The sequence below is a fragment of the Primulina eburnea genome, chromosome 11 (assembly GCF_022965805.1).
Source record: "Primulina eburnea isolate SZY01 chromosome 11, ASM2296580v1, whole genome shotgun sequence".
In the NCBI taxonomy this organism is placed as follows: domain Eukaryota; kingdom Viridiplantae; phylum Streptophyta; class Magnoliopsida; order Lamiales; family Gesneriaceae; genus Primulina; species Primulina eburnea.
Window position 1 is genome coordinate 2,800,068 of NC_133111.1, and position 21,257 is coordinate 2,821,324.

The 21,257-nt window shown below is 33.9% G+C and overlaps 3 protein-coding genes and 1 long non-coding RNA gene across 5 annotated transcripts; 1 reads left to right on the top strand and 3 right to left on the bottom strand.

Annotated features, from left to right (window-relative positions):
* Positions 1-1,930: 1,930 nt before the first annotated feature.
* On the top strand, positions 1,931-4,689 carry LOC140804816 (GDSL esterase/lipase At4g10955-like). 2 transcript variants are annotated; one of them, XM_073160957.1, is made up of 3 exons: positions 1,931-2,065; positions 2,570-2,714; positions 3,487-4,689. In XM_073160957.1, exons 2-3 carry the CDS (start codon positions 2,653-2,655, stop codon positions 4,460-4,462), a joined length of 1,038 nt encoding a protein of 345 aa, XP_073017058.1. In that variant the 5' UTR covers positions 1,931-2,065; positions 2,570-2,652; the 3' UTR covers positions 4,463-4,689. The 2 variants fall into 2 exon arrangements, with proteins under 2 accessions (XP_073017058.1, XP_073017057.1); XM_073160956.1 differs by having other exon boundaries at positions 1,933-2,065; positions 2,631-2,714.
* Positions 4,690-4,900: 211 nt separating this feature from the next.
* On the bottom strand, positions 4,901-8,564 carry LOC140804595 (probable pectinesterase/pectinesterase inhibitor 61). The gene is made up of 3 exons (XM_073160656.1): positions 7,535-8,564; positions 6,620-6,756; positions 4,901-5,822 (listed from the first exon to the last, which is right to left on the bottom strand). The coding sequence occupies exons 1-3, from the start codon at positions 8,470-8,472 to the stop codon at positions 5,125-5,127; spliced, it is 1,773 nt and encodes a 590-aa protein (XP_073016757.1). The 5' UTR covers positions 8,473-8,564; the 3' UTR covers positions 4,901-5,124.
* Positions 8,565-15,058: 6,494 nt separating this feature from the next.
* LOC140804620 (E3 ubiquitin-protein ligase SINAT3-like) lies at positions 15,059-18,042 on the bottom strand. Its single transcript, XM_073160689.1, is given in 4 exon segments — positions 15,059-15,592; positions 16,058-16,287; positions 16,290-16,443; positions 17,227-18,042. Coding segments are annotated over 4 exon segments (957 nt in total). The 5' UTR covers positions 17,437-18,042; the 3' UTR covers positions 15,059-15,229.
* A 2,081-nt stretch (positions 18,043-20,123) lies between these two features.
* Positions 20,124-20,642, bottom strand: LOC140804420 (uncharacterized). The gene is made up of 3 exons (XR_012112175.1): positions 20,570-20,642; positions 20,403-20,487; positions 20,124-20,217 (listed from the first exon to the last, which is right to left on the bottom strand). It is a non-coding gene; the product is annotated as an uncharacterized lncRNA (long non-coding RNA).
* Positions 20,643-21,257: the final 615 nt, after the last annotated feature.

Sequence of the window (21,257 nt, forward strand, 5' to 3'; positions counted from 1 at the left end):
ATAATATTCTTTTCACATGTATATTTTATTCAATTAAAAAACAAGGTTATAGATTGATCAATTGATTATTTTAAAAAATTTACAAACATGTATACAAACTCACATATATATAAATATAAGGATTAAATTATATAACTCTTAAATAAGTAAATTTATTTATTAATATAAATATTGAAAAATTATTTCAAACGAATATGTTATATATATCAATTAAGTATTGGTTCAAAAAAAAATTAATAAAAAATAATATGTTATAATTAAGTACAAAATCTATAAAATCATATTAAAAAAATTCACAAAAGTCTACAAAAATCTTGCAAAATAGTCTACATGAATCAACATAAATATGTGAAATTCTGTAAAAATTAATAAAACTTTATTAAATTTATAAAAGTATATCATTTGAAAAAATAAAACTTTGGTTTGAATATACCCACTAAATATATTTTGAATTTGGTCCATTTAGGCATTAATAACCAAATGCACCAGAAAAATCAATGCTTTTTCCCTCTTAGAAAAACGGTAGAGTCGATCCTGGGTGTGGGGGCACTGCCCCACACCCAATCAAGGGTCAAGATTCAATCATGGGGGGTGGAATTTTTTTTAAAAAAAAAAATAAAATGGGCCAGAAATTTTCTGGCCCTTGGATCTGCCCGTGCAGGCAGTGCCTGCACGGGCAGCATCGAATTTTCCTAGAAAAACTGTGTGTAAGACATTATCTGAATCTCAATGTAAGTGGACCACAAAAGGCCTTTATTCTTCTATTAAAAATTCTCGAAATATTCTCGAAATTGCCTCCTAATTGTTTTACTCAATTTATTGTGTTTTTGTTTCTCCCCTCGGAGGATACTATATGAATAAATTTTTTTTTAAAAAAATTATTTAAGGGGTTTTACTGGTTTATGTGCTTGGAAACCTTTAATGGGTTAGTTCGATTATGGGTGTGGGGGCAGTGCTCACACCCCATATGAGTGGTTGAGATTCCACCTCATGGGGATAAAAAAAATTAAAAAAAATAAAATTGGGCCAGAAAAAATTCTGGCCCTTGGATGTACCCCTGCAGGCAGTGCCTGCAGGGGTAGGATGAAATAATCCCCTTTAATGGGCTAGAACTTAACATTTCCTTGCTATCTACAAATAAATGAACAAGGACGATGACGATCGATTATCTAAATTGTACTGTATTTGAAAGAGTTTATTTTAAGTATTTTTCATTTTATATATATATATATATAATTTTTAATATTTAATTTTCCCGAAGGTTGAAATCACTTAAAATAAATTCTTGCACACAGTATCTTGATGACTTTCTACGTAATCTCTAAGATTTCACGAAATTTTTAATATTACTATTATAATTATCATTCACGGCCTTCATGAGTGTAATTATTGGTTACAATTAATTTTATTAATTTTGAATGGAATAAAATAAATTTAATATTATTTATTTATAAAAAAACTTATTGTTTATTATAAAAAAAAGGCCCGCTAAACATTTTGAAACTATAAACTAGTTTAAAATTTATTATAACATTCTAAACTTTTTTATGGAATATCACAAAATAAAACCTTTCATATTATTCTCATAGTAATACATTTTTAAAATTATACAAAAAATATCCTATAATACCAAATGTATCACCTATTCACCATATTTAAGCTCAATTATCTTATTTTATCCAGATATCTTGAACAATTATTTCTTAAAATAATAAAATCTATTTATTAGTGGGCCAAAATAGCAACTTGATCCTCTAGGAAATAGGTAACCAAAAAACTTACCCTACACTTATCTCTCCATTTATTAGACGCAATGCAATTTATTAGTTGGCCATATTAATCTAATTAACAATTGATTCTTTCAATATATATAAAATATAAATATATAAAATAAATCACCCTCCCATTGACTTCTAAGTTTTCCGTTGACATTGGACAATTTTCGTGCCAACTTGTATTGTAATATCCTCGATTCTTTCCTCGGCCTTGTCTCTGCATTTGTATACTCACCAATTGTTGGAAAGCAGAAAACCCTCATTTTCTGGAGATATCTTCTAGATTTAAGGTAATTTTATTTATAACATGAAATGTGATGTTTCTTTCTTTCTTGTTCTCAATTTTGGATTTTGTGAGTGATTTTTTTTTTTAAATTATATTAAAGTCATGCATGCACTAGGAATGAACTTATCCTATATCTATTTCTAGTTTACTTTGCTTTTAGATTTCCAGTGGTTGAGGATTACTAGATCTCCAGCTTCATAAGTTTAACTAGGACCATTTAGAGCAATTTGACATATTCAGAAATTTTTAGTTTGGATCGATGAATTTGATTTAAAAGAATTTAAACGGTGAATTTCAACTTATACATATTTAGACAGATCTGAAATCTGCCACTATCACTTGAAATCCATTTAAATTTTGTCATCGAAAAGAAAAGAAATTCGAAATCAGAATATTTGAACTATATATTCTCAAATCTATCATTCCAAGTACAAGTACTGATTATTTTTACATCGATTCAAATGTAATTTAAAATTCATTCTCGAAAGTAAGTTGACTTTTTTGTTAGGTATAGATTTCACCCACTATTGGAGAGATATGTGCTGACAAATCTGGCTCTCACATTTTAGGAGGAAAAGACAATTTGGAGTCATGGCATCGGAAAAGGAAAGTTTTCATCTAGCCGGTCCATCTTTTTTGACTGCCATTGATTGGTAAGTGAAGTAATATGGATGTTGCATTCGCCGTTCAATGCCAAACAGGAATGTGCATTAAACTCGAAAAAAAAAAAACAAATTTCGTCTTCTCTCTTCATAATTTTGTGAAGAAAAAAATAAGAATTACTTTGTTTAAAGTTTAAAGACAATAAATAAATCTATAAACCGAATTAGGGTTTCGTATAATGTTAGAAGGGTGAAGGCAAAAACTTATGTGAGACGGTCTCACGGGTCGTATTTGTGAGAATCTATTATTTGGGTCATTCATGAAAAAATATCACTTTTTATGCTAAGTGTATTACTTTTTATTGTGAATATTGATAGGGTTGACCTGTCTCACATATTAAGATTCGTGAGACGGTCTCACATGAAATTCACTCACGGATGAATTCATCAACATATCAGCGAGTCAAAAGGGTAGTGTCATTCCCTTCTAAGTAAAAATCTATTTTTTTTTTGAATCATTTTATCCAAAAATTACAATACAATAACAAGATTTATAAACCTAGCTCTAAGGAGATTTTTAATACATACTTGGGCAAAGAGGGTTTAACATATCATTTACACCAACATGCTTTTATTTTATTTTATTTTTATTTTTAAAACATAAATACATGTAAAAAATTCATAGTTCCATTAATAGACTATTTATTATTTATAGATGTAAAATAAGAATTATTTTAATAATTTATGAAATGGGAGAAAATTGAGTAGTTATTGACATTAAGGTAACTTTGACACCAATATAATTTTGGTGAAATTTAAACAGGAATAACTCGTACCATAGGAGATCCATTGCTGCAAGCTTGGTTCAAGGAGTGTACCAGCTCGAACGCGACCGGCACCACAACCGGCAAGGACCTCACGCCCTCGCGACGCAATGGTGGGAATTCTTCAATTTCAGATTAATCCAAGTCCTCGTAGACGATCACGACGTCTCCTACTTTGGCGCCATTTTCGAGTTCAAATCTTCCCATCCGATACCTCTCAATTCTTCATTCCAGAGGCCACCTCCGGTCTATGTAATCGCCTTCCGCGGAACCATCAGGAAAGCTATCAACAGAGCCCAAGATTTCAAGCTCAACCTCCACTGCATACTAAATAATCTTGAAAAAAGCACGAGGTTTCACAGCGGGTTCGAAGCAGTTCGAGGGGCGGCCGCTAGGGTCGGCTCAGGGAACATTTGGTTGGCGGGACATTCGTTGGGAGCATCCATTGCGCTCACCATCGGAAGGGAAATGGCCAGAAATGATGGTGACCATGTAGAAACTTATCTTTTCAATCCTCCGTTCATGTCCCCTCCTATCGACCGGATAAAAAACGAAAATTTGAGGCTCGGGTTGAGGTTCGCAAGCAGCGTCCTCACAGCAGGACTTGCTATGGCTGTTAATGGAAGGCAAAAGGCCAGAGAGACCGACCAGTTTACCATGTTGTCGTCTTGGGTGCCGTACTTGTTTATCAACCCGAACGATCTAATTTGCAGCGAATATATGGGGTATTTCGAGCACAGGGAGAAGATGGAGTCGATCGGGGCAGGAAAAATTGCGAGAATAGCTACGCAGCATTCTATTGGGAGCATCGTGTCGGCTGTTAGAGGGAAGGTTTGTGGTGCAGTGCATCTGATTCCTTCGGCATATTTGAGTATCAATTGCGGCCCTTGTAGGAGTTTCGGTGAAGCCCACGGAATTAATCAATGGTGGAGGCCAGATTTGGAATTGAAGTACAAATTTTACCAATACAAGTAAATGCATGCTTAATCGGTTGTTGTTATTACTTTTTAAATGTTGAACAAGTTTGGTGTTCGAAAATCTTGTTGCATGGATCAATTTGGATATCGAACTTTGTGTAAATTAAGGTTTCTTTTGTTGCCTTTGGAAATTACGAGGCACATATACAAGTGTGAGTATTATATTTACCTTCTGCGTGATAAAAATTGTATTGTTTGAACTATTTAAGAAAATATTTCGAATTATTGACGTTTGAATTGGGCTTTTAGGCCAGCTTGGATAGATAAGGTGTAAGATTTAAAGTCAAACTTCATTAATGGATCATTTGCCTTTAATCATCCACTCACAATCGCGAGTCTGATAATTTTTCAAAGAGTTTTAACGCCACCGACAAAATAGGAACATTTCCTTTATTGTAAGCAATTAAACTCCACCGATCGAATTGCCCTTTACCAATTTTTGGGGTAAAATTCAATTTTATTTCAAATTAGTCAAGTCCCCTTCAAACAAATGATTACACCAACGAGTCCAAAACTCGTCAAATTAAAGCTAGTAGTACATTTACAAATTCCTTTTTTAACAAATACATAAACGTAGACTTAGTACTACACACTAAATCAAGAATTGATTTGATTCAACACATTTTCTTATAAGCTTCATGTGCGTATGAGTAAAATAATTCAGGTTGAGAGACCTGACAAGAACGCTACCCCGGTCGAGGGCAACCAAGACGATCCATAAATAAACCGTGCCACCGTGAACCTGCTGGCCTCCTCCGTGGACTTAATGACACGATAACCGGGCCATTTTACGCGCTGCCCTAACTTGCTACCGGGACCATAATTCATATACTCGCCATAGTACAATGTGTCTAGGGCAAATGCTGCATTCCACTCTAACCAACCCCTGGGGTGAATGTGATCTCCCATGTTGGAAAGCATGTACACCGTTCTCGAATATAACTTCCAGGGTCGCCCTAAATATGTTGGATAGGCATCCTTTTCTTTCTCAAGATCGGGTTCCGCCACGAGTGTGCATGCATGGATCGAAATGCCAGTGTTCTGGTTAGGATCCTTGCGATTCTGTGCCGTGATGGTGTTCTTTTGAAGTGACATCGGCTTACGTGCATGAATGGTACAGCTCTGGATAACGACTGCGGCATTGCCGAATATAAAGTCTACGGTGCCGTATATGTCGCATTCACGGTAAAATTGCCTCTGGGAGTGAACGTATAGGGTGTCTTGATATCCAACGATGTTGCATCGGAAAATCACTGCGTGATCGGCTCCGACACGGAGCGCCACAGCTTGGTGCTTGCTCGGTCCTGCCCAGTTTTCAAATGATATGTCCCTCGCAATGAAACCAGCTCCTGTTGCCGCTGTATGCAAATTAATATATTAATAATCAATTTATAGGTCCCCGTCACTATTCATGTACTCTTAAAATGCATAGTGCAATTTTGGATTAGAATTATTAAATAGGCGTGCATCAAGTAATTAACAAAACATATTTCATTATCAGTCGATCGCATATTTTATCTACTAAACGCGATGAATTATATCTAAATTATATATATATATATATACAGTGAATGAACATCATATCAAAATTATATATATATATATATATATATATATGTATGTGTGTTTTTTTTAAAAATAAATAAAAAATTCATTGTTTATTGTTAGATAATCGCTTTCCAAAAGTCAAGTGAACAAGGAACAGAAACATGTGAACAGGTTGGCTCACGCTGGTGGGTTTGTTCTTGTCTAAGTCAAATTAGTCAATGCACCACATCTTTGCTATCTTTGCTAAATAACAGTATACCTAATTTCATCCCATATCTATTTTATTCTATTAAAATTGAAGACAAATATTTGTGTGAGACGGTCTCAGGGGTCGTATTTGTGAGACAGATCTCTTATTTGAGTCATCGATGAAAAAATATTATTTTTTATGCTAAAATACTACTTTTTATTGTGAATATAGGTAGGATTGACCCGTCTCACATGACCCGCTCAAAATTGAATACATGATAAAAACCGTCAAGGACATCAAAATATGTATATTTAATTTTCTCCTCCATTAACAAAGGCTAAAACGGTCAATGATTTTATATATAAATAATAAAACTGTGGAAAAAAATATAAAAAAAGGTGGCGAATAGAAATTTACCGAAAGAAGCGGTGTGGAATGTAGTGATGTTATCAAATATATTTCTCCCACCCGCAATGACCGTCTTGCCCTTCCCATCTCCGATAAACATCACATTCGTCTTCTTCCTCCCCACTTTCAAGTTGTCCTCTTCATACCTAAGCAACGAATAATGGCATTTATCAAAACCCCCCACACTTTTGTCAAAATTTTATTATAAACCCAAAAAAATTCAATATTTGGAAATACCGATTGAATGACAATTATTTCAACATGAGAGTATATTTGAATGAAATTTTCTTAAATCAAATATTTTCTAATAGAAAAGTTTGTTTTCTTAAAGAGTAAGTCTCTGGTGAAACGGTCTCACGAATCTTTATCTGTGAGACATGTCAACCCTACCGATATTCACAATAAAAAGTAATATTTTTTCATGAATAACCCAAATAAAAGATCTGTCTCACAAAATACGACCTGTGAGACCATTTCACACAAGTTTTTACATTTTTTAAATTAAAAAACAACCCCCATATTCCAACTTATCATTTCCATGTGTTTACATTATTATTAAACTTAATAGTCAACATTTCAATTATTATATAATGAAACTATGACTCACTGACATGTAATTGTTAAATAAACCAAGTATACATGATTAATTAAATCAATTTAATAATTGTTAAGAGTAATTAAAAAGCAAACAATCTTTCTAGAAATAAATATTCTAGTAAGTAGGTATTGTATTCTCCATACTAAATGTATTTTGGGTCCTCTTGTAATATTTGTCTTCCCCCCTTTTAGATGTCTAAATTTCCTTTTTAAATTATTATTAGTTAGCACCAAAAAAATATGAGTCTATATTGGTATTTATAGTAATTGAATTATGAAAAATGGAATTTCTAAGGGTGTTGGATATATATAGACGTGTGAACTTACTTTCCTGCCCTCACATAGACTATAGTTCGACGAGTAGCGTGCTCCGGCACCTTCTTGATCGCCTCCGCGATCGTCTTGCACGTTCCACTTCCATCTTTCGATACGATTATATCGGCATTGATCGCCGTCACCGGCATGTCTAACAGCATTCGATCTTTTCGAGACAACCATGCCGGGAAATTCCCGTGGTTTTCCTCGCTGCCCAGTAATCTCCGCCGGCGATTCTGTATTGGAATATAGGAGAAATCGTCGTTACCGCCATTGGCTGCGTAAATCGCGAGTGAATTACTCACGAGTTCGGATAAATCCTGCAACCGATCCGACATTTGATTCTTCACGTCTCCTGTCAGTTCCTCGAATCCTTCATTGCAGGTGTCATGATTGGTCAGCGAGGCGCTGAGCCAGGTTAAGACGTCCTGAGTCGACGCGGGGGCGGCGTCTTCCCCGCCAGGGTATACGGATAGGAGTGAACGCCTGAGGAGGTCAACTGAATCGTCCATGAGTTCGAGGCAGTCTTCGTACGCTGATCTTTCGTGAGAACCCATGGGGATGTTAGTGAATTCGGAGGCGTGATACAGAGCGCGGCCCACTCGCTGCAGAGTCATGTTAACGGAGATGTGAACGAAGTCTTTATCGGAGGCTGCGAGTGCGCCAGGGAAATCTATGAGGGAATCCAAACAAAGAGATGGGTACAGAGTCTTGCTGCAGGTTCTTGACATGGCTTGTGAGGGATGCCGCCGATGTAGCTTTGTGGCTGTTGCTGTGTTTCGGAGAGTCACCACTAGCGCGGCGCAGATGGCGGACGCCACCATGAGAATGGCGGCGAGGATCAGCAGAAGCTTGAGTTTGGACTTCTTTGGTTTCAAGTTGGGTTCGTTGTTCAGGTTCGGGGTAGAGGAGCCTTTAGGCTCCGTGGGTCCGAGCCTGCCACATTCCATTGGCTTAAGCTAAGTGATCTAGAGAGGGAAGGAAGACACTTAGGTACCCTAGTCGAAGCTGTGGCCTCTATAAGTAAGGACTGAACACATTTTTTGAAGTTGATTTATGACAAAAATTTGTGTTAGATGGTTTCATAAATCGTATTTTGTGAGACGAATTTCTTATTTGAGTCATCTATGAAAAATATTACTTTTTATGCTAAGAATATTATTTTTTATTGTGAATATCGGTAAGATTAACTCATTTCACATATAAAGATTCGTGACAAGAGACATACTCTTGATTTATACACTTGTCTCTTTTATGACCCGTGGCCGAGGAGAGGGGTTAAAATGGAAGTTTAGGTATAAATTGGATTGCTTACAAGATATAATTTTATAATTTCAAATACATCTTGTAATATAATGTGTAACTCAATTTATATATTTAGCATAATTCAGAAGTTTATAGTTTTAGCTATTTATCTCCCATCCAAAAAAAAAAAAAAAATATTTCAAGACCATAGTATTATCAAATCATGAATAATAAAATATTAGTATTTTCATGGGTAATTTAATACGAAATCTCTCGACAAATTCCGTTATCGAATTCAAGTGTTGCAATCTTGAAATTTCAAATTTTAACATCTTTTAACTATATTAATATGAAAAAAGAGAAATTAGAAGGATTTGGGTTTGAGTATATGAATGCGAATCAGGGGTCTATTTATAATGTGGTGAAGAGTTATGAGCTAATATTTTGGTTAAAAGACACATCCGACCTATGACAAAAATTCGTGTGAGACGGTCTCACGAGTCGTATTTTGTGAGACGGATATCTTATTTGGGTCATCCATAAAAAAAGTATTACTTTTTATGTTAAAAATATTACTTTCTATTGTGAATATCGGTAGGGTGGACCCGTCTCATAAATAAATATTCGTGAGATCGTCTCACAAGAGACCTACTCCCTACTATAGACCATGTAGACAAATAAATATAGGGTAATATTAATTACACGTTTATTTCATCCCGCGTTTGATTCATTATCGATCCTTTTTGGCGAATTTTTAGCATCGTCGCTTTTTAATGTCTCAATCCTTTGGGTGGATTTCTTTTATCACCATTGCCGTAAAAGGTCTTTCTAAACATTGCTAATTTTTTTATGTATTCAATAACTATACCTTCGTGCAGCGTAAGCTACTTAGATTTATGTGCCAAAAATATATATGGACTAATTTTAATTTGTACATATATATCAAATAAATGTTCAAATACATATACTTTTTTATGTTTTTTTATTCAGAAACTTTACCAATATGGATATTATTTAAAAACAAAACGTAAAATTATTGATCTAAATTAAATTATTTTATCCAATCACAACCTCATACCCATTCAGGTCTTACACAATGAGTGGTGTCAATAAGCCAAGTCATGCTCCATATATCCATTAAATTAATTAGAGATCCACTCACCCTATTTTTTTTATATAAAAATAATATATTTTTATAAATAATCCAAATAAGAGATCTATCTCACAAAACTAACATATTAGATCGTGTCATGTGAGTTTTTTTTTTATTTTTTGTTTTTTATTTTTTTTAGCAAGCCACTGACGCTATGCTTTATTCACATTATTATTTGAAAATTTAATAAATTGAATATAATTTGAATAGATATATAGAGTTATATATTAGCATGATATCACATGCACATGGACGAGTCACATCGTATATAATTTTTATTTGATGTGGAGTTTCATTTTCTTTGAAACGGAGGTTTGGTGTAAGGTCGATGTCTTGGGGAGGTAGATGGCATAGAAAATTCCATCGAGGTAGCATTGAGAAGGACCGGTTTCTTTCCAATTTTTTTTCGTTTTTTTTATTAAATCCAAGCATTTTGTCGTTCTGGAAAATACAAGAACAATTCGATACAAACCTCACATTTTATGTAATTTTTTTAAATTCAAGTTTTTTTTTTTATTGTTCATGAACTAATAAATTTTAGGAAAATTTGAAATTTTACTCACATAACTTGGTTTGTTTTGACGTTGTTAATGTTTAGTTTTCATCTACAAACATAGATTTTTTAGCTATTTTTTTGGCCTGAAGCCAGTGACTCATTTGTATAATGTATATCTGATATCGGTGCTCTTCTACGTAGCTCATGTATCGAGAATAAACACATATTACATACACAAAATAAATCTAAAAAAACAAAGAGAAAAAATAAAGTAAAATGATACTCAATATTATAGATGGAAAAACTTGTCGTTTTCCTTTACTTTCCTTGTATAAATTTCAGTATGTATGATATAGATTTTATTATTGTCATATGGATCATGTAGAAAATTATCGGTTTCAAATAATCAATAGATTTAATAGTTTCGAGTGAAAATTATCAAAATAGAAAAAATTCAAGTTAGTTGATAAAAACAAAATATTGATAAATTATATGATTAAAACAAAAAAAATACTTCAATTTTTCCTAAATTTTTAAAACATTCAATCCACTAGCTTATAATTAAATTAGGGGAATAGATTATAAAAATTGCGGATAAACACGAAATATATATTTCACCATTTGTGTTTGTCTTGGAGCCCTGAGAATCAACCACATGTAAGTTTTTTTTGGCCGTACTCTTAAAAAATTCAAAATCAATTGTATTCTCTGAAGAAATTGTTTGAATTAAGGACCAATTAATATCATTTTCATGTTCATTTATTAATATATCTTTCATCAAATTCTGATGTGTGAATGACTTCTATGGCCACATGGGGTTAATGGTAATGTGGACCGAAATAAATTGTGCGTGGCTGCCAAACCTTTAATTCGTAGGCAACTGAAAATGCAATATTTGAGTGTTACCTTTGGCCATCGAGAATTTGCAAATTTTCTGATTTTCTTCCAGTTGAAACCTTCTAAGGATTTCACACTCTCTATAGATGATATATATTTTTCTTATGAGGTGTGTGCTTAGAGACATCAATCACCTCTATTTATAGGCGTTTCTCATACCATCAACGAAAAAAGTCAGGACTCTGAATGTCAGAAGAAGAGGCGCATGCCGTCTCAATTGTCAAAAATTTGAGGCTGGATGTACTGCTCATAAAAAATGGTAGACTTCTTGGCCGTCGTCAATTCCTATACACTACTTCTTTTAATATGTGTCATGTTTCTTACAGGTTAACTATGGGGTTAGTGGTTTCCGTGATTAACTTGAGACCAAAGTGTCCAATTATGCTTGAGTTGATTATCTATAACTGGTTATTATTATTTGTAATGAAAATATTGAAAGCATTCAAAAGGTAAATGATGACTTATTTTTTGGTAACACGCACTTAATAACACAATGGAATATTGAAGAAAGATTCAGAAAATTTCAGATAAAGGTATGAGATCCATTAACTTAAATATTGCCTGTTGTATTTTGGGCAAAAATAGAAACTAATGAACTTTAAAGGAAGAAAGTGTCATATGTTGTATCTTGGTTGGATTAATTATCTCGAAGTTGTATATATGTATTTGAACAATCATATCTTTTTGAATTAGTTTTTGAGATTGAATTATGTACAAGTCTCGATCTTAACAAGATATTAGATTCAAAGTTCACTGTTATGTGTTGCACTATTCTATAGACAACTCATTAATGTCTTGTAAACTTCAATCTCATTTGAATAATTTTCTCTCATTGAATCAACTCTTGATGTTGAATTATGTCCAAGTCCTGATCTTCGTGTAAAACGGTGAAAATGTCAGGGTAATATATGGATGCTCGTAGAAGCAAAAGGAGAAAGGAATTTAATGTTGTAAAGTCATATATATACATAAAAAAGGACAATAATCTCTTATTCGTTGAATCATATATTACATACATATATATGAATTAGTTTGAGCGCTTACGTGTTAGGACTCGGGACCACTTCATTTTAACCATATTGAGAATATAGTATAATATAGTGTGTGATTGAAAAGATTGATTGATCAGGGTCATGGTAATATATATCATATACCAATTATTATATATTGTTTATAAGTGTTTGATTTTTTTTTTTTTTATAATTTTAATAATTTTAATTTTTTTCATCTTTAAGTCCTGATCGATATGTCAGCACCACATCAATACTGCAACTGTGCTACATCAGTGTCACACAAAAAATGGTTAAGTTATCAAAAAATACAAAGATGGTGGATTAAGACTGATTTGAAAAAAATAAAACATCGAAATCGTTAAAAGACAAATATAAGAAGAAAAAACAATTTTACCTATATATTATATATAAAAAGAAAACACATCCCTTATTTTAAATATGGTCCTCGTTCAATTTATATTTTTAATATGCGACCAGCATGCAGCCTTCACTCTGTAATAATTAAGATATGCAAGTTTTATTATCATAATTTTGTATAAACCATATATTCCATTTGAGAAAGTAGTGAAAAGCACACAAAAAAGAGAATCTACATAAATGTGAGTGCCCCCCCTTTCACCATTTTTTTTTTTTAATATATAACAAAGTCAGCTAGGCTCCTAGCTATGACAACACTTTGGAGTTAATTACTGAAACTACAAAATTAATTTTCATAAATGAGGATTTTTTTTTTAAAAAAAGGTATTGCAGCACATCTCATGCCAAAACCAATAATTTTAAAAATTATATGAATTGAATCTAAATTAATTTCAATAAGGGAAGAAAAGCGATGCAGATGCTCTTGCAACTTTAGAATAATAAAGAAAAAAAGAGACTTGTTACTTTAGATGGTTCCATCTCTTTTAAGTTGTTCTCTTGGTAGAATAAGCTCACAGAACTGCAAATTCAAAATGATCAATTTGTCCTACATTCAATATATATAATATAAAAGATGTTGATGAAATTCGGGATGGTAGTTGAGAGGTCGGATCAAACTTTCGAAATCTGGAAGCACAAACGAGAACGTTAGAAGGGAGACGAGAAAGTTGTTCCGGCGTTCAAAGAATAGAAAGCAGAGAGAATACTGTGTGCAGAGTGAGTGAATATCTGAATCAATAAACAATGAATTAAACATGATATTTATAGAAAAAATAGTAAAGTTCAGATTTGGTAAGTCTAGATTCTCAGAATTTTGGACGAGATTAGATTAAATTTTCGCAGGCTTTATTTTTTTGGGCTTTATTTCTGTGGACTACTGTTAATGTCTACTCGAGCTCTCCTAGGCAAGAGCTCGTTTCCAATCTGGATACTGTGGGAGTTCGGCCAAAACATTCCCAATCAATATGATACCATAAACGGGGAGGTCGGCTCGAGTCATGATGGAAAGTCGGCATGGGAGGTCGGCCACCTCCTGATTGACGAGATTACGGGCGGATAAGAGGTCGGCCGAAATGACCTCCCATCAGTTTTGTGTAAATGAAATGATCTCTTGACGGACTCTGTCACGAAAATGACTTTATGCGACTTTCTGAATACTGAGCTCAAATCCACTGGAGCTACCGAGGGTGGGCGAACCCATCTTTAGGGGTATCAATATAGTTTTAGGGAAAAAAATTGTAATAATTATATATATAAATTGCTTACTTTTATATATCCACGTCTCGAAAGTGTACAAGAAAAACTCCACATAGAGCTATAAATGAATGAAAAGGTGACAAAGTATTTAATTTGTGAGTGGTCCCAACAATGAAAGGACGCAATTGAACATGGCTTGTTCCAACATTTCCAGCTACGTGTCCAAATTCACCAGTTGTATGTAGTATAATAGGGGTGGGGGGCTGTCTTCGGGAATCGGATCGAAGGAAAATATGGATGGGCTTTTGCATGGATAAATCACTCGAAGCAAATGAAAAGGTTTCGAATGCTAGGCTTCGGATTTTTTTTATTACAAAAAAAATGAAAAATTTAATAGCCTTTGTATTTAAAATAAACCAAAAATTTAAGAAGGTTATTTTACTCCATTGCGAAAATTGTTTGATTGCACACGATCAAATTTTTTAACTTCAACCATATCAATAAATGTCTCATTTTAGCATGACCGTTCGTATCAACATGTGATACATATTTCAACAAGGCAAAAATTCGTGTGAGACGGTCTCACGTATCATATTTTGTGAGACATATATCTTATTTGGATCATCCATGAAAAAATATTATTTTTTATGCTAAGAGTGTTAATTTTTATTGTGAATATCAGTAAAATTGATCAGTCTCACAGATAAATATTCGTTAAACCGTCTCACAAGAGACCTACTCTTTCAACAATATAAAATACCAAGACTTGTCATTTTTTGCATTCTTCTTCTGGTTTGGGCTTTTTACTTCCCAACTCAACAAATATAATTTATTTTATCATTGAATTATACTTTTGAAAACACATATTATTTATACTTGTAATTAGTTAAAAATACACAGTTGATAATATTTTAGAAATTACCTAATTTCTTTTACATGTCATTTAATAATTATACAAAAGAGAAAAAAAAACAGGTATGAAATAAATAAAGTCTAGACAAAAGGTTTTTTTTGGTTAAAATATGAAGTATAGGGATTGTGTTTGGATTTGTGAAAAAAATAATATCTATGTTTAATAAGCCAACCCAAAAATGACGATTACCTCCCATGCAAATAGATGATTGGGACGTACATTTAATAACAAAATTATAAATGATTTCGGAGTATCAGTCAACAAACTGTACTTGATATGTTAAACAGCAGAAGTTTAGCACCGGAACACATCCCTTAAGCAGACACACGAAAGCCGGAAAACACGTAAAATCTTACTAAAAAATCAACGTGCTCGATCAACTACAGAGATTTGGTATGCAGGCGCCAGCATCTGGATTCTGCTGTTCTTTCCATATTCTTCCAGTGACTCGAAGCTTAAGCTCTTTCCTGTCAACTCCAGAGAAAAAGAGTGCCATGTTTCTTTGAATGACAAGCCCATCGTGGCTGTCTCTTACTTTACGATGGCTATCTCGAATGCTTCGCGGTGTACCCTCCCATATGAGCTTCCTGCCATTAGCTCCAACCTCTAAACTGTAGCTGAAGTTTCGGGATTCATTCTCATCGCCCATGAAACGAAGAAATGCCATGTAAACGGGTGCCATTCCGAGTTGAAATGCTTCAAAGTGAAGGCAAAAATATTGGCCGAAACAATGGAATACCTAATGAAAACAAGGAAATGGGCCAAGATTAAGAATGCAGATACCAAATAAAATGTTTAGAAGAGCACGGCCAGTATGTCAAATCTATACTATTATCAGGTGGCATATACTGCAAGTGTTGATAATATTGGATCATAAGAAACATAATAAGATCCACAAAGATTCACGTAGAACCAAAAGGTAACTCACGTGATCTAATGGCAATGACTAGGCCAAACAAAAATCACCATGCATAGCTTGGAAAATCATCTTTGGACACACTCAAAAAGAAATAAGCAAAGAGTGTATTCATTCTGAATAGAGAAGACTACAAAACACTACAATATGTGCACAAGAAGTCATCTAGATCACAAAAGAAAAAAATTAAAGGCGATTCAAAGGCTGGAGAAAATCAAGAACATCATAGATTCTTGCTACCGGTGCCCAAAATAAATTCGAAGTACCCAAAAGGGACTGTGAACTCACTGTTAACATCCAAGTGGCATTTTCTACTTCACGAGGATTTGACTTCACATAGCGATGATTAAAAGTACAACCTGTGTGCATGTCCACTTTATGGTCATCTTTCAAATGGGAAACGAGGAAGGGAATGTCCCCGGTAACCGAACACTCCGATCCAGCATATGGACAACTGTATGGTCTGAAATTGCAAACTACTTCATGTTTGAGTTTACTATAATATGGAAAAATTTCGGGCATCCCAAAGAATAATATGTGCAAGGTAGATCTAATGATTCTGCAACCTTCTCCAGTGCCAAGCACCGGATATCACCAAGCTCTTGTCTGCATGTAGGGCATCGATTATGCACTCTTGTCTTGCACGTTGAACAGAGAGTGTGCCCATTGTGACACTGTAAAAGAGCACATTATATATCGACCATGCTTCATATTACAAAAATAAACTGGAACTACATATTGTTTTCTAGCTTGTAAAGTTCTCTATGAGCCAAAGCTCAGGAACAGTAAATCATGGCAATAATAAAAAATGGATAAAATGAAAAGTGACAGTGGCATATAAGAATCCTGAATCCAAAATGCAAAAATATCCTTCTCAAGCTTTTTAATTTAGTGCCAGTATAAGCAACTAAGTTTGCTGTGTCTTGTTTCACACAACTTTTAATGTATTATGGAAACATAACCTCTCATTTTCCAGGTATGTCATAGGTAAAGACCCTGAAATTTACAGAAAAGGGACTTAGATACTACTACAGTGTATATACAAAAATATAGCAGAATCCAATCAAAATATTGAAATGAAATTCCGATTCTGAATGAAGAAAAACATATATGCTTGCCAGAGAGTGCGATTTACATTCTTTATATATTCATCATCTAAGGTAGAAAAATCTCCACACACAGCCATCTAATGCCAAAAATACATTAGTATACCTCACCTAAGAATAATGCAACCAAGATTCTCATGACTGAATAGATGCTATAAATTACTCCAGCAAATTCCAACAAATCGAACTAATCTAATTCAGTTTCAAACAAGTAAAACCAAAGCATCACATTCCAATCAACACGTAACGGTATGCATATTTAATCACAGATTGGATAACAATAAACAATATACCAAAGAGATGAATAAGCCCCATAAAGCTAGAATAAAAGAACCGAGAGAAAGAGTATACCTGATGAATTGGCGGGTACATAGAATTAGTACAGACAGGGCATTCAAGCAATTCATGGACGCTTGTCGGAGTAATTCCAGAGGGCACCGCCTTATGATTCTTTGAATAAAACAAATGTGGGTGAGAAGACACCAATGATTGCATCTCTTCATCTTCAATGTCATCCGATGAAGAAAAGCACTCGACGCTTTCGATTTCAACTGTTGCCATTTTAAGTATAAAACAGAAATATGACAACAGATCCAATCTTCTCCAAATGATTGAAATGCACACTTCGAATATTGGAAATTTTATGGCAGAAATATGTGAAGCTAACAAGGGAAGAAGATACAATCTTTTGCAGAAATCTCAAAAGCCCAGATCTATAAGTTTAATGATTGAGTGCAATATCTTCTCCCCACCCGAAAAATTCGACCTTTGGCACAAATCAAAACTGCCCACTTTCAAAAACCCATATTTCGTCGATTTCGAGGGTAATGCTTCCGATCTCCTCCCCTCGAAATCTTATCTTTCTGGGTATTTTATTAAAAAAAGAAAGAAAAACAGAAATAACAATAATTAGAAGGAAACCGAAAGAGAGATCGATAAGGAATCAAGGATCGATTCAAAAGAACCCAACAAGAATCATTTCCTGGAGACGAGGTTCCTTTCTTCTTCTCTCTCTGTTTTTGGGAAGAGAGAGAAATAAGGATCGCCGCTGGTTTTGAAATCAGGATGTCGATCCAGCGGATACAATCGTAGTATTTACGTTCACTTTAAAATATATATTTTTTTAAAAAAGATTAGTCCTTTATTCGTCAGATTTGAGTCAAAGAAGAACACTCGTCATGTATTTTCTTCGATTTAGAGCAATGTTGGTTGTGATTTCGTTGAAAAAGAAAACTTCAATTTGTCCTAAAAAGATTGGCTTCCATTTGCTGTTATTGTCCACCAATAATTCCCTTTTTTCTTATTTTGTATTAGTAGATATGATATTATTTGCTACGGTAATATATGTGGAAAGTAATATTTGATCTCTGAAAATGAATGCTTTATTTCTTTTTTCAGGCATAAGAAATATTATATATAATAATTTTTAAATTACTCGACTAATTGATTATTGAGTAGGTCTCTTGTGAGATGGTCTCACGAATCTTTATCTGTGAGACAGATCAACTATACCGATATTCACAAAAAAAATTAATATTTTTAGTATAAAAAATAACATTTTTTCATGGATGACCTAAATAAGATATCTGTCTCACAAAATATTATCCTTGAGAGAGTCTCATACAAGTTTTTGTATTGATTATTTGATGATTTCACAATGATATAAACCATGAAATCAACAACAAAATGATAGCAGGGACTGTTTTGGCATACAATCTAGATAGGGGCGTCAATCGGGTGGGTTGGGTCGAGTTTCGGGTTAACTCGTGAAATTTTTTTATTTTTTTTTCAACCCGAACCCGAAGCAACCCGAAAACCCCCAACCCGAACACGAACCCGTATAACCCGATTCAATCCGTCTAACCCGCCTAACTCGAATTTTATTAATTTTTTTAAAAAAAATTAATGAAAAAAATTCAAAAAAATAAAAAATAATAATATTATTTTAATTTAAACACATAATAACAAAATTTTCAATTTAAATTTGAAAGTTTAATCGTAGAAAATTAAAAGTATATTTACTAAATCAAATAAAAAATTGTTAAAAAATTAAAAATATGCAAAATAAATATTAAATGATGAAATTTATAATATAAATATACAATAAATTTTGTTCAAAAATACAATATATAAAAATATAGGTAATAGTTTCAAAAAAAAAGTTCGCGGGTCAACCCGACCCAACCCGAAACCCGCCTAACATGGCACTAACCCGAGTCCACCCAACCCGAACCCGAAAAACCCCAACCCGAACCTGATTTTTTTCTTGTTAGGTCGTGTCGTATTTTGACACCCCTAAATCTAGACTTGTATATATCCTAATTTTCCATTAACTTGTAATAGAACCATTGCTAATGTGGTAATATGTGTTAATTTTCAAAATAATTATTTTTTCAAATGCTAAAATAAATTAATTTTATAGATCAGGAATTAGATACAACTATTCTGGGACTGCGCAATAGAAAACACAACAATCATTTTCATTGTCTTTCTTCTTCCATTTTCATTTGTTGCAACTGATGTGCAAAAGATACAAGGCCACAGAAGTTGAGAGCAATAAATTTGACTAGATATATGAGGTGACCCGGGTGAAATGGATGAGCAGGGTCGGGTGCTCCACCGGATCGAATCAAGAATTTATAGTGTTGTTTAGGAAAATGAACAAGGTAGATGGCTTCGATCGTGACCTGCAAACAATGAAAGGAACTCGTGAATGGGCGCCGGAGGGGTGTCCGGCGTGACCACTCCGATGCTTAAGTCAGCAGGGTACTCAAGCAATAAAACCAATGTAACCAAGTGATGGCTGTGATATTGGTGCGTAATGAATGAGAGTATTAAATGTTCATTAATATCTGAATGAATGAATAAAGAGAGAACCTGGTATTTATAGTATGAGAAGTGATGATGACCTCGTTCTCCGTGCTACCTACTAATTATAGTAGGACGGCTGAGCACACTCTATATTCTGACATGTCAACTCATCGGCACGGTGTCAGAGATGGGACAGTCGCCCACATCCTATTCTGCTAGTACACTCGAGTGCGGTGCTCATATCGAGGTGGCCGGGTAGAATGCCTCCCTGGAGATTTATACAAGAGCCCAGGCCTATGACTGCCCGGAGAGTAGAGCATGGGCTTGCACCTGCCCGGCTCCAGAAGAATCCACTTGCAAACTCTCGGATTTGGGAATCCATTTGATATTCCGGGTCATCCATGACCCGGGCTCTTACGGGGATATCATCAATATATAAATTAGCTACATTCATTACACAGTCCCAGCCTTTGTCATCAACCCACGGTCTCAGCTGCAGCACCTTTCGGTGAGTTTGACGGAACCAAACTGCTAAAAAGGTTGTAAAAAAAACAAAACAAAACAAAACAGTATCAAGATGCATGAAAACAGGGCCAAGGACATTATCTATTCGTTACCGCGTATTTGTGCAACAAATTTTTAAGAAATCTTACTTGAGTTTAGACGTAAGTGCAAAGCATAGACTTCAAAACTTTTAAAAAATACTAAAACTTCACCTGTCTATTCCGCACTTGTCGGGGAAACATGCAGGAAAGAATATAGCCTCACCGAGATATTGCTTGAATGCCCATGATTCAATATCTATTGAGTAAAAATTGTATTAGAAGCTTGGTGTGAACTTAAATTAAGTCAGTCCCATGAAGAAAAAGAAAAAAAAACTTACTGAACTCCTCTTTCCAATGTTTTTTGTGCTTTTCATCCAGGTAAAAGATCTGGTCATGGATAGGATGTGCAACCTAAAAGCAAAAGCAATAGGCCAAGTGAAAAATGGGATTTCAGAATACACAAGGAATTTCCCAGAAATATTGCTCTGTTGCCCGGACTAAATTTTAAACGATAATTTTTTTTAATATTTTAAATTGATCTACTCGAACTAATAGTATATTATTTAAAATTATACAAAATTTATACATTAAAACAAAAAAATTGGACTGTTTGGGCCGCATAAAGGAGCAGGTGGCTCCGCAGCCTCTGAAGAACTGCCGAATATTAATGTCAACCTGTAACATCATAAACCAAAGTATTACAATACTTCTGCTTCAAACATAGAGATCTTAATCGCAATTGCTGATGTCTGGTGCCATTTTCCAGAATGCGATTTGGCATAGGACAGAACTGGAGTGGAACGTTTTAAACATAACTTTATGATGTCATAAATTACTGTTGCAACAGATTACTCTCTAACATGTTAAATAAAATAAATTTATATATATATATATATATATATAATATTAAAGTTTTTTTACTTCTAAAAAAGTGTTGTCGTAAATTTTTTTATATATTGACTGTCCAAAAATTGTTATTATTATTATTTTTATTTTAACTAAAAATATAATAAAATATTCAACTAT

Coding starts and splice junctions, on each gene's coding strand:
- LOC140804816 (XM_073160957.1), top strand. CDS start 2,653: ATGGCATCGGAAAAGGAAAGTTTTCATCTAGCCGGTCCATCTTTTTTG. Junction 2,715..3,486: donor TTTTTGACTGCCATTGATTG/GTAAGTGAAGTA, acceptor AAATTTAAACAG/GAATAACTCGTACCATAGGA.
- LOC140804595 (XM_073160656.1), bottom strand. CDS start 8,472: ATGGAATGTGGCAGGCTCGGACCCACGGAGCCTAAAGGCTCCTCTACC. Junction 6,757..7,534: donor GTCTATGTGAGGGCAGGAAA/GTAAGTTCACAC, acceptor TTCGTTGCTTAG/GTATGAAGAGGACAACTTGA. Junction 5,823..6,619: donor ATTCCACACCGCTTCTTTCG/GTAAATTTCTAT, acceptor ATTTGCATACAG/CGGCAACAGGAGCTGGTTTC.